General features: G+C 40.4%; 1 protein-coding gene across 1 annotated transcript in view; it reads right to left on the bottom strand.

The window, feature by feature from the left end:
• Positions 1 to 14,482, bottom strand: part of PCLO (piccolo presynaptic cytomatrix protein) — a 549,762-nt gene that overhangs the window by 65,513 nt on the left and 469,767 nt on the right. The window contains exons 22-23 of the mRNA XM_090041018.1: positions 10,388 to 10,529; positions 6,026 to 6,093 (exon numbers count right to left, since the gene is read on the bottom strand). Coding sequence (XP_089897144.1) covers positions 6,026 to 6,093; positions 10,388 to 10,529 — 210 coding nt within the window. The remainder of the gene's footprint in view (positions 1 to 6,025; positions 6,094 to 10,387; positions 10,530 to 14,482) is intronic.

Genomic DNA, 14,482 nt, shown 5'->3' with positions numbered 1-14,482 from the left:
CTAAATCAGTTAAGTTTGATCCTACATTCAACCAGGTTTATCTTAAACAGGCTTTGGCAATTGGTTTTTTTTTTACAACTGTTTAGATGCACTGAACGTCTAAATCTGTTCTGTTACAGGTTTTGAACTTATTCTGTTACAGGTTTAAACCAGCTTGTGATCACTTCAACTGGTTTGTGTGTAACATCTGTTCCTAGCCTATAAATTAGCTCTGGACTGGCAGCCACACTACAGATGCTATATTACATTATGCCACATAGACATAATGTGTTTTTCTCATTAGTAACCACATTCTCCTCTCTAGAAACAGCCCTCTTGGGAATCCCAAGCTGTAGTGTATCATGGAAGATGTAATCAAACCCAGGAGATATGTAGAGGAAAACGAAGCCATGCAGCAATCAAACGATAACTCTGATGGGCCACTGCAGTAGCTTATCCACATGAAAATAGTTTTCAGACAATTTTTAATGAAAAATATGTTTTCAGTAGAAACTAGATACCTTGCATGAAAATCTTTCTTCATGCAAAAACTCAATCTTTTTTACAACTCTGGTAGAAATTACTGAATCAGCCCAAGTGGGTAAGAGATTGGCCAAAATTAATGTAGTCAGCAAACGACATGCAGCAGTTACTCTTAGTGAGGCTTTCTAATCCTCACCTGGCACTTTCATAATGCCTCCTCAAAATTACACATTATATTAAAGTTTAAGTCACTTCAACTTTTGTAAAGAAAAACAGCATCTCCAAGAGCAAATGAAGCCCTCTATACAGTGCAGCACAAGGTGGATCAGCCGTAGACAAACACTTTTGTTGCTCATTTACTATTGCTCTGTGCTACTTTCTCCCAGCACTGAAGCAATTATTCAGTGCCAGAGATCATCCTGGCTGATATTTTCTTCTTTAAATATTTTTGACAATGATTAATCTTATGTTGTCAAGAGTACTAGATGGTAGAGGTGAGTTAGAACTGGATGGCAGACATGGGGATGATTCTATATGAAAAGAGAATTAAAAAGAAAAACGATATAGCTGAACATTCTAAGGATACACCAACTTTTTATATATAAATATATTGCATAAAACTGGTAATGTCTCACTCTTTCATTCAGATCTCTTCCTGATTATGGACCAAGTTCTGTCATCTATTTACTATGAATTGTATCTTATTTTGCAAATAGTTACTCTGATTCAGTGCAAATAAGGTGAAACAAGCAGCTCTCTGCTTGTTGAAAAGCACTGTTTTTGTTCATAGGACTCTTGAAGAAAGCTCGTGGAAGGGCTGGGCTATTCCCTTTTCACACAGCTCTAAAGACATGAGTTTAAGCCTAAAAATAGCCGTTCAATCACTGCTCTAGTTAGTGATAGTACCACTTCAAGTTGGCTAGTTTTCTCTTTAAAGTCTCAGATCAATATCCATTATAGTCCAGTCAACAGCCGTAGAGTTAGTAACTATAAACTTCTATTCATAGAATCATAGAAGTAGGGTCAGAAGGGACCGTGTAGATCTTCAAGTCCGACCCCCTGCCTGGGCAGGAGACAAACTGGGCTCAAATGACTCCAGCCAGGTAGGCATCAAGCCTCTTCTCAAAGACCTCCAGGGTAGAAGCCAGCACCGCTTCCCTTGGAAGTTGGTTCCAGATCCTAGCCGCCCTAACTGTGAAGTAGTTCTTATGGATGTCTAATCTAAACCTACTCTCCAACTGCTTGTGGCCATTATTCCTTGTTATGTTAGGGGGCACTAAGGGAAACAAAGTCTCTCCCAGACCCCTCTGGTCCCCCCTCATGAGTTTATAGACAGTCACCAGATTTCTCTTGTGAAGGCTGAACAGATTTAGGTCCCATAGTCTGTCATTGTAGGGTCTCCCCTGCTGTCTCTGGATCATGCAGGGGGCCCTCCTCTGGACCCTCTCCATGTTGTCCACATCCCTCCTGAAGTGGGCACCCAGAACTGGACACAGTACTCCAGCTGTGGCCTGACCAGTGTTGCATAGAGGGGGAGGATCACCTCTTTGGCTGTGCTTGAGATGCACCTGTGGATGCACGACAAGGTCCGGTTAGCCCTGCCAACCATGACCTTGGACTGTTGGGCCATGTTTTCTGCCTCTGTGCTCTCAAGAAGGGAGTTTCCCATCTTATAAGTGTGCTGCTGATTACTACTGCCCAAGTGCAGCACCCTGCACTTGTCAGTATTGAAACACATCCTGTTTTTGCTAGCCCACCCCTGTAACCTGTCCAGGTCTTGCTGCAGTCCTTCCCTTCCTACTAGTGTGCTCACCTCACCCCAAATTTTGGCATCATCAGAGAATTTAAACAGGTTGCTTTTCACGCTGTCTTCCAAATCACTGATAAAGAAATTGAACAGCGCAGGCCCAAGGACCAAGCCCTGGGGGACTCCACTGCCCACTTCTCCCCAGGCCGAATATGTCCCAACCACCACCACCCTCTGAGTACAACCCTTCAGCCAATCTACAATCCATCTGACTGTGTAGGCATCAATGCCACAGTCACCTAGTTATTTAATGAGGGTGGGGTGGGAGATGGTGTCAAAGGCCTTGCTAAAGTCCAGAAAGACTACGTCCACAGGAACACCTGCATCCAATGCTTTTGTGACCTGATCATAAAAGGCAATCAGGTTGGTCTGATATAACCTGCCCATAATGAAACTGTGCTGGTTGCCCTTGAGCATCATCCCTGAGGCTGGCCCATCACAGATGTGCTCCATGATGATCTTCTCAAAGAGTTTCCCTAGGATTGAGAAGCCTATAGTTGCCCAGGTCCTCCCTCCTCCCTTTTTTAAAGATGGGGACCATGTTGGCTATCTTCCAATCATCTGGTACCTAGCCCGAGCACCACAAGCACTCATAAAGCCATGCCAAGGGCCCTGCAATAACCCCTGCTAGCTTCCTCAACACCCTGGGGTGGAGAGCATCTGGACCTGCTGCTGATCTGAACACATCCAGCCCCTCTGGAAGCTCTCTAACTCGGTCCTCCCCAACCCGAGGTCTGGAGGCCTCAAGTCCGTCTTGCATCATGGAGGTGAAGAATTGGTTAAATAGGTCTGCTTTCTCCTCTGGCACAACCACCAGATTGTACAGAGAATCTTGCAGGGGCCCCACATTTCCTGGTGCTTTCTTCATCCTCCCTATATATTTGAAAAAGGACTTTTTATTATCTTTGATCTTGGACGCTAGTCCTAGCTCTATGTCCACCTTAGCTTTCTTGACAGCCCCCCCCACAGGCCCGAGCAGAGGAGGTATTCTCCTCTTTGGAGATAGCACCCCCTTCCACTGGTTGTACGCTGCCTTTTTGGGATTTAGGCATTCCCAGACACCCTTGGTGAGCCAGGGGTGCTTTTGGGTACTCTTGCCCCCCTTGCTTCTTGTTGGGATGGTCTCCCCTTGGGCCCTGAGTCTCGTTTCCTTAAGGAACAACCACTCATCTTGGGCACTGAGTTTCCCTGCTCTCGAGAACCCCAGCACCTCTCCCACTAATTTCCTCAACTTGTTGAAATTGGCCCTCTTGAAATCTAGGGCTACCGCCTTGCTATTGATTAAAGAAAACTGAATGTAAGACCAGGCCATGGCTTTTTTAAAAAAAACTGTGCATTAGTGGCAATCATTTGATACACCTATGATGTTTAGGTCATTTGGAAGATAAGAAATAGCACAGGCAACATATCACTTCCATGCAAGTCTACAGTAGCTGCTACTGACATGTCTGCAATCAAAAGCTAAATGGAACCCCGGGGTACCTATACACGTGCCCAATGCCTGCTCTGACACATTTTAATTAGAATATGTTGGAGCAGACTCAATTAATCAACTGCTCCAGCAGTCTCAGCATCATGTGTATTCAGTGACCCTGCACTTCAAAATGGTGAGGGTGCTTTAACTAAAGCTCATCGAGCTCCATTTTGAATTAGGAGATGCTGAATACATAAGATGTGGTGGGCACTTTAATTAGACCGGCTCCTGAGAGCTGGTCTAATTAAAGCACCTCCCCACCAGCCCAGGAGCATGGGTAAAGACACCCTTTATATTTAAGCAAAAAGCCAATGCAATGTAAATGAAGCTCTCTAGCATGGCCTGTGGGCCTGCAAGTACTTTATATACAGATTTATCAGGGCCTTTACATGGTGGACTTCTCTCTTCAGAATGTCATGGTCAGTTGCACCAAATTTTACAAAAATATGCCCAACTTTAATTCACAGATTAACTGGGTACTCTGCACACTGGCAAGCTAGGGCCACACATTTTGCCTGCTTGCCTTATTTCCTATTTCCTTGTGGAGAAAATGATTTTCAAATACACAGTATCTCATCCCTCTGTGCATGAAACACTGGCATTAATTCCAGCACAGGTGAAAAGAAATTCTTCTGGAAGGAAAGCAGAATTTCCCTGCTCTAGAGAAAATACATGTGCTGATTCAAAGGAAAAACAGCTAGGTGCAGTAAGATGTCGCACATGGCTAATGTTGGAGAGAAAAAAAAAAATCAAGGGAACCAAAAAACTGTTGGCAAGAAGTACAGTGTTTGTGAAATATTACCATCTGAAGGACTGCCAAGTTTCCATGCCTGCATAGGCATCTGGTCCCAGAATTCTCAGCCATACATGGATGAAGTGTCCTATAGCTGTCCAGTCGCATCCATCATAATCAGATCTTTGACTAACAGAATCAAATGCTTTTCATTTTTATTTATTTATTTTTGTTCTAAGCAAAGGTCTCTCCCTGTGAACTCATTTTGCAGTTTGTGCTTTACTCCATAGATAGCATCTCTTTTCTTAACCCTTCTCTGATGAATTTGAAATCTCTCTGGAGGAGACAATCTTCACAGTCTGTTTATCTTAACCTGATACACAAAAGCAACAAGAGTAGTGGACTTGATCACCATCAATAAGTTGCAAAACACAGTAATGGATTTCAATAGTACAGTAAAAAGGGCTGATTTAAGCCAAGCTATTCTGTCCCTTCTCACAAGCCCCCACATATAGAACAGCATGCAATGCTGCAAAAAGTACAAGGTGCCGCACAGTCCAAAGACAGTTCAAGATGGGCTGTCATATCACAGCAGCCCCCCAGGTTTGCATGAATATATACCAGGGGGTTTATTTTGTCTTTCAGGAACCTGGAGTCCTAAGGATACCACAGGGTCAAAGTTGACTTCATTTTGTTCCCACCTCATAGGCTGAACTTTCAGGGAGTGCAGCACAGAATACAGTATGTGAGCTCACACCAGGACTGTTGCTGCAATCTCTGCTTCAAGAAAGGAAGTGTTAGTGCTTTAAGGGAAACCCGTTTGTCTGGAAACCAGAATAGAATGTTTTCCAATAGAAAATACGTTTTTAACTTTTATTTTAAGTCTCCGCTCCTATTATTTTCTATCATCAAGTTCCCCAGCTGAACTTCCATGATTCACTATGGCTTTTTGACTGACATAACATATCCATCACATGTCTTTACCCAGAGAACAGCACCTGGTGCATCAGAGAGTCATTGTCCTATTTGACTTCCTGGCCTATTAAATAAAAGCGTAAGTCAGCTAAGCTACAATTCTTTCAAGACACTGCAGGTAAAATTAAAATATTTCAGTTTCAAGATAAATTATTTGGGCGCTTGAATCTTTATTCACTGGAAACTCAGTGGCTTCTGGGAGGTGGAAATAAAGGATTTTCAGAACAACTCTGATATTAGATTGTGTTTTGAAGATATCAGCTACACTAGGCAAGTGCCCACAAAAATTGTTCTTAATACTCCATCACAGGGGTGATCCAGCACCCCTTGATTTTTTTCTGTTGATTTCAATGGTGAGCTGTATCTGGTGCATGTACTATATTGATCGTGTTTTCAATCCCAGTGCCATCAGTGTAAATATGAAGGATTAAAATTATTATTTATTCCAATTGCCATAAAATTGCCTGCAATAGGTTGATGGCACCTGACATAAGGTATCTTCACATATCCCTTCACAATGTAAAATGTATTTCTGCATGGCACCTCTTTTCAGTTATGTCTGTATTTCATTTACCTTCTGTATCGGTTATTCCCACTCCTGGCTGCTTTACTGGGTCTTGTCCATTCTGGCTCATCTTCCCTCTGTTAAAAAACACAGATTGTTACTGACAAAAAGGCCATAAATAGGAAAAATTTCCCAAAGCAAAGAAGTCCCAAAGCAGAGAGGGCATTGTTTAACTCAAGTAAAATTTACAAAAACAACCAAACCCCACCATGTCCCCCCGCAAACCCCCCCCCCAACAAACCAAAACAACAAAACTTGTTCTCTACTAGGAAGCAAATGTTTTCAATAAATGGGAAAAAAAGATTTACAGAGAATATGACTGTACATATAGAAAAATCTTGTTTGTATAAACAGACTGTCTTCTGGTATCACCTGAATTGGTCACTTACAAAGAAGCTAAGAGGGTTGGATTTTTTTGGTAGAAGACTGTAACTACTTCTATGGAAAGTTTATTTCTCTGATCAGACACTTCTTTTTCTTTAATCTGCTACAGTTAAATGAAAGATGAAATACATAACACAGAGGCAGATAATGATCTTCTACACCGTGAGCATGTCTACACATGCGCATTTACTGTGCAGTAACCAAAATTGATGCACAGTATGGGCACACCTGCAAGCTCATACTGTGCAGAAATTTGGCAAATTATGCTGACTCAAGTGTGAATTCGATACTTCGATACCTAAATTGATGCTTGATTAGTTACTGCACAGTAATGCATGTGTAGACATCTTACTGTGCAGTAACACTGTGTGTGTGGACTGACTTGGAACTATCTTGAGTCTCAAGTCAGCCCATGAACAGTGTTAATGCACTTTAATATCTGCATGTGTAGAGGCTGGCCTATTCCTGCTTAGTGCTCAGTAATTTATTGTGCAATAAATTTATGCCAGTGTAAATTCACATGTAGACACACTCTGTAATTGTTTCATATAATATTCTACTATATAACAGTTCATGACTGGGTGACCCCCCCAAAAAAACACCATGAAATAGAATATTTGGATTTGCCCACTATCTCTGGCTAAGTAAGACAAGTTTTTGCCTAGTCATAGTACTCTTATAATAATTGGTATGACATTACATTTTATGCTGAGAAGTTGGAGTGTCATATGTACTATGCATGAAAAACAACTCAAAGCATTGTAACACTGATCTCATCTAACATGTTTTAAACTTGACAGCTACCCTCTTTTTTTATAGCTTTCTGATTTAGAAAAAAAGGTATTTCCTTTATTTACCTGACCAAACAGATTTTGATCTGGGTAACAGGCATTTCATTTTAGTTTAACTTATTCCTTATTTTTAAATTTAACTTATTCCTTAAATATGACAATCTTAAAAAAAAACAATTTACAATTTTGAGTTGAACTTTCTCCCTGAAATATTGCGATATAGATGTAAGGTCTGGTCTTCAGAAAGTGTAATTGGCATTATTCCATTGGAGCCAAAGGAGCAATGCTATTCTGCACCACTATGCACCATCACCCTCACCCCCTTCCGGTCCCTTATTTCTGAGGAAGAAACTCCAAAAATATGATTAAGAATACGATTACTTTTTAGCATCTAACAAGTTACAATTATTGGCCATCCCATTACATTGCAGTAAAATTAGACCACCTTTTCCAGTTTAACTCAATATTTACAGATATGTAATTATTGCATGGAAAATCTGATACTGCTGCTTTTGAGCCATGGAATCAACGTGCTGAACTACTGGAGCATAAGAACTTAAGAGCCATCAGATTGACTCAGGCACCATTTGAAAACTAGGGATAGAATCTCTGGCATGTCATGACTCGAGAGAGCATATAGGAATCAAATGATAGATTTGGTAATATTTATTGAGTTGCAATGAGCTGTTTCTGAATTGCACCCCACAACTGCAAAGCAAGAGCTGTTCTGTGAATTGAGGAAAGGCATAGCATACCTGAGAAGTTTGTCGAATTACAGGAGCTGCATTTGTAATATAGCCCCAGGCTGATAGCTCTGGTGCTGGCCCAAAGATAAGGAGTGATCTAAATGAATAGGATCAGATTATCAGGGGATGAAAATCAGAATTTCTGCACTCAGTGTCCAAATTCTTCTTCAGCTGGGGCAGTCATGTTTCTGTGGGGTCTCAGACTGCTCAACATTTTGTAATGCCCTCTCACATTAAACAATAGATGCAGAACTATAACCGATGCGCTTCCTAGAAGCATTAAGGGACCAATCCAGTTTGGTCAGTAGGTACTTCTACTTAGGTGCACCAACACCTAACTTAGTTGTTTGCCCCAGGGGCTGATCCTAAGATCCCTGTACAAGAAAGTTAGGCATCTGAGAACAACCCAGAAAGCTTAGAGGCACCTAGATACAACCAACAGGAAATGTGAAGTGCACTGATGGGTCAGAGCTCTCCCTTCCTCCACGGGTTTAGGTGCTTGGGTCAACTTTCACAACAGGCATCTCCATTTACTTGCAATCCAGAATTCCTAACTCTACTTCTACCTGTAGACACCTCACTGATCAGTGGTGAAGATGCTTTGCATAAGAGCTAATGATTAAAGCACTTCCTGAGAATGTAAGAAATCTGGATGGGAGATGCTCCTCAGGCTAGAAAGATTCAAATCCACATCTGTAAATCCTTAGGACCAAAATTAGGTTGGTCCTAGACCACCAGGCTATAAAACAGCCTAGGCAGGAACATCCTCCACCCTTCCTGTTGCAGCTTGGACTCTAACAAGCAACACTTCCTCTGCCTCCTCTTTTATACTTGCATCTCTCAGAATAGGAAGGGGAGACCGGCATGCTACCACTGTCCTTCTCCCTCTCTGCCCAGTCCCCCTGGGTATTTTCTTCCTGACTGGAAGCTGGTGCAGAGAGAGGGAACACGTTTGTCACTGCCACTGTCCCTGGCTGAGCACAGATCTCTGCAAAGCTGCTCCCCACAGCCTTAGTTGGGCTGAGGCACAAGCAGGGACAACTTCAGCAATAGGCATATCTCCTTTTCTTGCACACACAGGTATAAACAAAGTAGGTGAAGGTGGAAATGGGAAGGGAAGGGAGGTTGCACTAAGAACAGAGGGGAATGGAGTGGGTACTGAGAGTGGTGGGGGGAGAATCTTCCATGATTTGGGGACTTTAAAAAAGATCCTAGCTGCTTCTCCTGTAGCATAGTCTGTCTCCCTTTGATTCAGGGAATGGGGAAAGACTGGGAGTGGAGGGATGCAACCACTGCTGTAGCAATAGTCACTGCTCGTGCATCTCTCTTTTTCAGATCTTGGATCCACCTAAGATAACCATATAACAGAAAATTAAAACCTAGAAAGAGGGATCAAATTCTGTGTCTCTATCCTCCCAGTTGAATGCTTTTGAAAACTCCACCTTCAAACTTTTTCACAGTATGGGTCATATTTGAAGAAACTCACAGCCTCCCTGGCAGCTGCAGCAGTTCCTGGTTTGGAAAGTCTTATGAAAATATTTGATTTATTCTTAGTGTGTTTTAACAATGTTCATGATTTGCACCTCTGATTTAATTAGTCCATACGGTGCAAATCTACCCTGCCATCTGCCAGCTTTTCAAAGATCACCAACCACAAAAGGTAAAAGCAAAAACAAACAAACAAGAATTAAATTAAACAATTTAAAGAAGATAAACAAAAAAGAAAAAAGGAATAATTTAATTATAGTACAAGAGGGTATATCTGGAAATAGTGGATAAAACAGAAAAAATAAAAAAATAAAAGAAAGCTTAGCCTTGTTAAATAGGGGAAAATTTCCTGGTGAAATATATTAGACAATGGAGTAATCACTCAAAGTCAAGTGGCTGAAGACCAAAGCATTATAGAGAATACTCCATCTTTGGCAAGAGAATGGACTTTGATTTCTTGAGAGGCTATGACTACAAATATTTAAGCAAAGCCAAACGCCTAAACCAAACTCTATATTTAAACTCTTGTAAATGTTAGGTAAGTTTGGATCCAAATCTACACTTGAATATTGTTGTTACCACTTATTTTTAGAAAGGGGTTAAACTAAAAACCTCAACTGAATACCCCTAAAGCTGGAAGAAATTCACTTTTCTCCTCAGAACTTTATGTTCCAAGCCCATATCTATAAATGTGTATGGAAAAATTAGGTTAGTCGTGCCCCTGTAGTGCACCAATTATGAGTGAAAAAAAATCATTGGTAGAGTGTTAATACTTCAAATCTTGCAACAATAGCAAAAGAATGTAGGAACTCTGACGAGAGACCTATTGGATTAAATGCTGTTTTACTGTGCGACTTAAGTTTTAGCATGAAATTACATAACAGAAAAACTAAGACATCAAAGTTACATATGCAGGTATGTCTGCATATTGAAGAGATAGTACATTAAAGAAAAAGCCTTACATTCTTGGAATGGGAAAAAGATTATTTTCTCCTGTTGTGCTGCTGCTTCCTTCACTATCCACACTGTATCCACTGCCAAAGCTACTGGCTGACGAGCCAGTGGAGACAGAACTCTCTGCAGGTCGGTGATTGGTAGGCCTTGCTGTACAGAGCAGGAATAGTGGGTTATTAAATTGCATGGAAGGCATAAAAGCCAGCAATGTTAAGAACATGCTATTCACCAAGTAGCATGCTGCAAACACATTTACTCTTTACTTTTAATTCCAAAGTCACGCCATCACTCTTTAGACTTGATGCTTACATTACATAGAACAAGCTTTTCTAAAAGAAATCCATTGTACGTCATCCTTTTTTCCCCAGTCTCCTAATAGTTTAAAGCAAAGGTCAAAGGAAAAAAAGTAATAACATTCACCCATTTTGATGTCACAATTCTGTATTTTTAGTTGAAATAAAATTAGATTTTCATTGAACAAAGTTGTAGGACGTAACCTACAAAAATGAGAATCCAAAGTGATTCTGAATATTCTATATGACACATTTATTTACTGCATTTGATGACTTTTGTAGAAAGGATAGAGACAACAAAATATCATAAATATACCTCTACCCCCAAAAAGTGTTATTTGAAGACATTCTCTTCTTTAGACAGCACAGCATTACTTCATTATACTTCTCAACTGCTTCTGCTTTTAAGTAGTCATACTGCTTCTGCTAAGTAGCCTTGAATTTTAAAGTACCACGTTTTATGATCATGCAACCTGGGGATGACCTACTATTTTTAATGAGTATTTCATATGGAAATTTTATGTGAACTTTAAAGACATTATTTTTACTTCAGATGTTTTCCTTTGTTTTCCTTATTTTGGTGTTCTGAGTTAATCACTTCTGCTCCATTTCACCTTTAGCAAGTTGAGAAATATACACAAACATCACACTGTGACATTACACATGATAACTAGTAAAAGGAACAATGGACTATAACTATTCACAACTTTAATAACACAATCAACCAGGAAAAATAAATACAGGTTTTCTTGGAAAGAGATCTATGTGTGACATCTTTCACTTTGATCAATTGAATGAATAGAATGCTGAGGATAAAAATATTTGTACCAAAAGTTCTCACTCAGTGAAGTTAAGGTAAAGTTTTGCTGTTGTTTCAGTCAGCCTTAAAACTCAAATCAAAGTTCAAAAGGATTGTATTTAACAAAGAAATTTGCCAAAAACGTAGAACTGAATAATTTCTTCTAAGGGCCAATGCACAAGTATTATCCCACTGACATTAACAGATAATGTCATTCATAGTTGATTGGATATATATTATTTTTGGTGTACACTACTGCTGAGTGCTATGCTGTGGGTATTGGGAAATTGAGTAAAACTCTCCAAATGTAATTTGGAACTGCATTAATAATAGATAGGGATAAAAGAAACCAGGCACCACAAGTCCCTTGATCTGATAGTTATAATAGAATTGCTATTTCTGAAATGATTCGGTCTTTGTATAGCCAGCCACAACATACCTTTTTTTTTTGTTTTAACTATATCATCACTGATGTCTTCAGTCACTATCTAACATTGAAAGCTACCAAGATTCCTTTAAGGTAAATGTGCTCTTACTGGTAGTTATACTGGTTGCACGCAAGTTACAATGGAGATTTGATAGAAATAAAAAAAAGCTGATGATAATAATTAGCAGGGAGCTTTTCAATGCTTTACAGCATTTTACATGCCTGAGAAACCCACTCTGCTTTTCCAAAGGAGACACATATAGGCCTATAGCTTGCATAGTCAAAGAAGAGTCCATGAGGCTAGTGGAGTTATACCAGGTATGATGCTACTTTCAATTTGTTGTGCTCCTGACAAATCCCATGAGTATGGAGAAGGATTTGCAACTCAGTAAGGCACAGAGGACACCCAAAAGACTCAGAGACCCGGAGGAGAATTTTAATGCTCTTAGGCCATACCTTCTCAATGAACCACGAGGACCCCTATGCTTGGTAGTCAGGATTCTGCGTGACCCACTCATACCTAGGTCACACCAACCTCATTGTTGAGCTCATTTGCAAGAGAAGCGCTAATTTAACTGGCAGGTTTCCTAGAGGGGTCCTATCAAATCATACAAACCAAAGAGGGGTCCTTGCAAAAACTGTCTCACCCCTTGAGCTATCACATCTGAGAGGCCATGCTGCCATAAAACATAAGAGCACAGATAATGTGACATTTGGGTAGGGGAAGTGGTGCTGCTGCTCCTTCATTATGGAGTTTCCTGATCATTTAGGTAAGTATTCTAGACCTCTCTGCTTGCCCATGACTAAAATGAAAAGGAGCATTGGGGTTCCTCATTTCTGAAACTTTTCTATAAAGACTAGTTCCTAGGACTCCAGGGTCAATAAAGCTGTCCTGTAGTCAACTTTGTTCACATACTGTTTATAAGAACAGAAAAAATCCAGAACTCAGAATTATATACAAAATAAGACTAAAACCAAGATTAAAAAAATAAATACTTAAATACTGTCCTAAGATTGGTTATACTCAATAGCTGTATTTTTCTTGTGGAAATTGATTTAATTTTTGAATATGTTAGAGTCTGATCATCTGTAGAACAGAAATTATACATAAACCGATATCAGTAATCGGAAACCGGTTCAAAACTGTAACACAACAGAAGTTCAATGCACATGGGGTGCAGACAGAAGTGACAATTTTTGCTCAATCTGGCTGCAGGAAGTGGTCTACAGCCATGACCAAACCCAAGTGCAGAGATGCAGACAGCTTAAAAATGGCTGATCAGACGAAAATCTGAACCCTCGTTGCATGAGGGTTCAGATGAAGATGTTTCAAAACAGAGCATCTTCTGTAACTTTTGTCTGCACTGCCTATGCTATTGCTGTTTTCAGAATGGGAGGGGGAAAAGGGAGTAGAGGGTGTTTGGTCTCGGGTTTTTTCAGCCCCTGCTGGAGGGTGGGGAGGGTTTATTAGAGCCCCGCCAAGGTGGTGGGGCTCCAATTTACCTATCCCACCCTCCAGTACCAGCTGAGGAGCCCCTGGAATGAGCTCTCTCTCTCTTCCCCCTCTCCCATTCTGAAAAGTTTGCAGCCTCACAGTGAGGAGGGGCCATTGCTAGGGCTGCAGGCTCACAGCCAGCAGGTAGATTCCTCCGCCCCTGGAACCACCAGTGAACTTCTGTTTTCTCCAGGGGATCATTTTAACCCGGAACACTTCTTAATCTACTGCTGGTCATACTAAAGCAAAAATTAACTTTAAGAAAATGGTAGAAAGCATCTCTCATGAGTGTAGGTTGTAACCATGTTGGTCTAAGGACATAGGCAGACAAGGTTCTTTGGGTAAGTCTGATATCTTTTATTAGATAGAAAGCATCTAGCACTAATACCAGCTCCAATGAAGCAAAGGGTCACATATCTTAAAACTGCTCTTACTCTTTCTTAATAAGATTAGGGAGATGCTACCACAAATATGTCCACTTTCTCAGTACCATTGCTGGATCCCAAAGTCCCCGTATTCCTCAGCTAGTAATGCAGCCATTCTTTTATCCTCATCTTGGGGGAAAAGTGGATCAAAAACTTAAGGCAGAACTCTCCTTTTTTCCCCTTCACTCCAAATTAAGAAAGTACTGTCTACAAATTCAGCAAAAATATTTCTGGAACTAGTTAGAAAAATCGTATTCCTTAACAAGGGAAACATGGATACTATGCCTCAACTATACTGAAGGAAAATGGAATGTAAAAAAAAAAATCAATAAGAAGGGGAGAAAAGCCAACTGATACTATTAAAACTCCTGGTGCAGGGTATTTTACAACAAGGAAGAGATATTTTCCCCCTAAAACTTAACATAAGGAAGATAATTCATACAGCACCTACAGCCATGAACTGTCAAATCAATCAGTAGCAAAATGGAAACCACTCAGTATTGCCAAGCACTCCAGCTATTCATCTACAATAAATGAACATTTTGCTTAAAATGAGAAACTCAAGATTAAATGTAGGACCAGCTGGTTCTGATAAAATAAGAATAATTTTAAATAGAAATGTATTTTGCTTCCTAAATTGTAACGAGTGTTTTCTCTGCCACCC

Source organism: Crocodylus siamensis, chromosome 4 (genome assembly GCF_052110815.1).
Source record: "Crocodylus siamensis isolate JL-2025a chromosome 4, ASM5211081v1, whole genome shotgun sequence".
NCBI lineage: Eukaryota > Metazoa > Chordata > Crocodylia > Crocodylidae > Crocodylus > Crocodylus siamensis.
The sequence above is the reverse complement of the archived record's forward strand: the minus strand, read 5'-3'. Positions and strand labels throughout refer to the sequence as shown.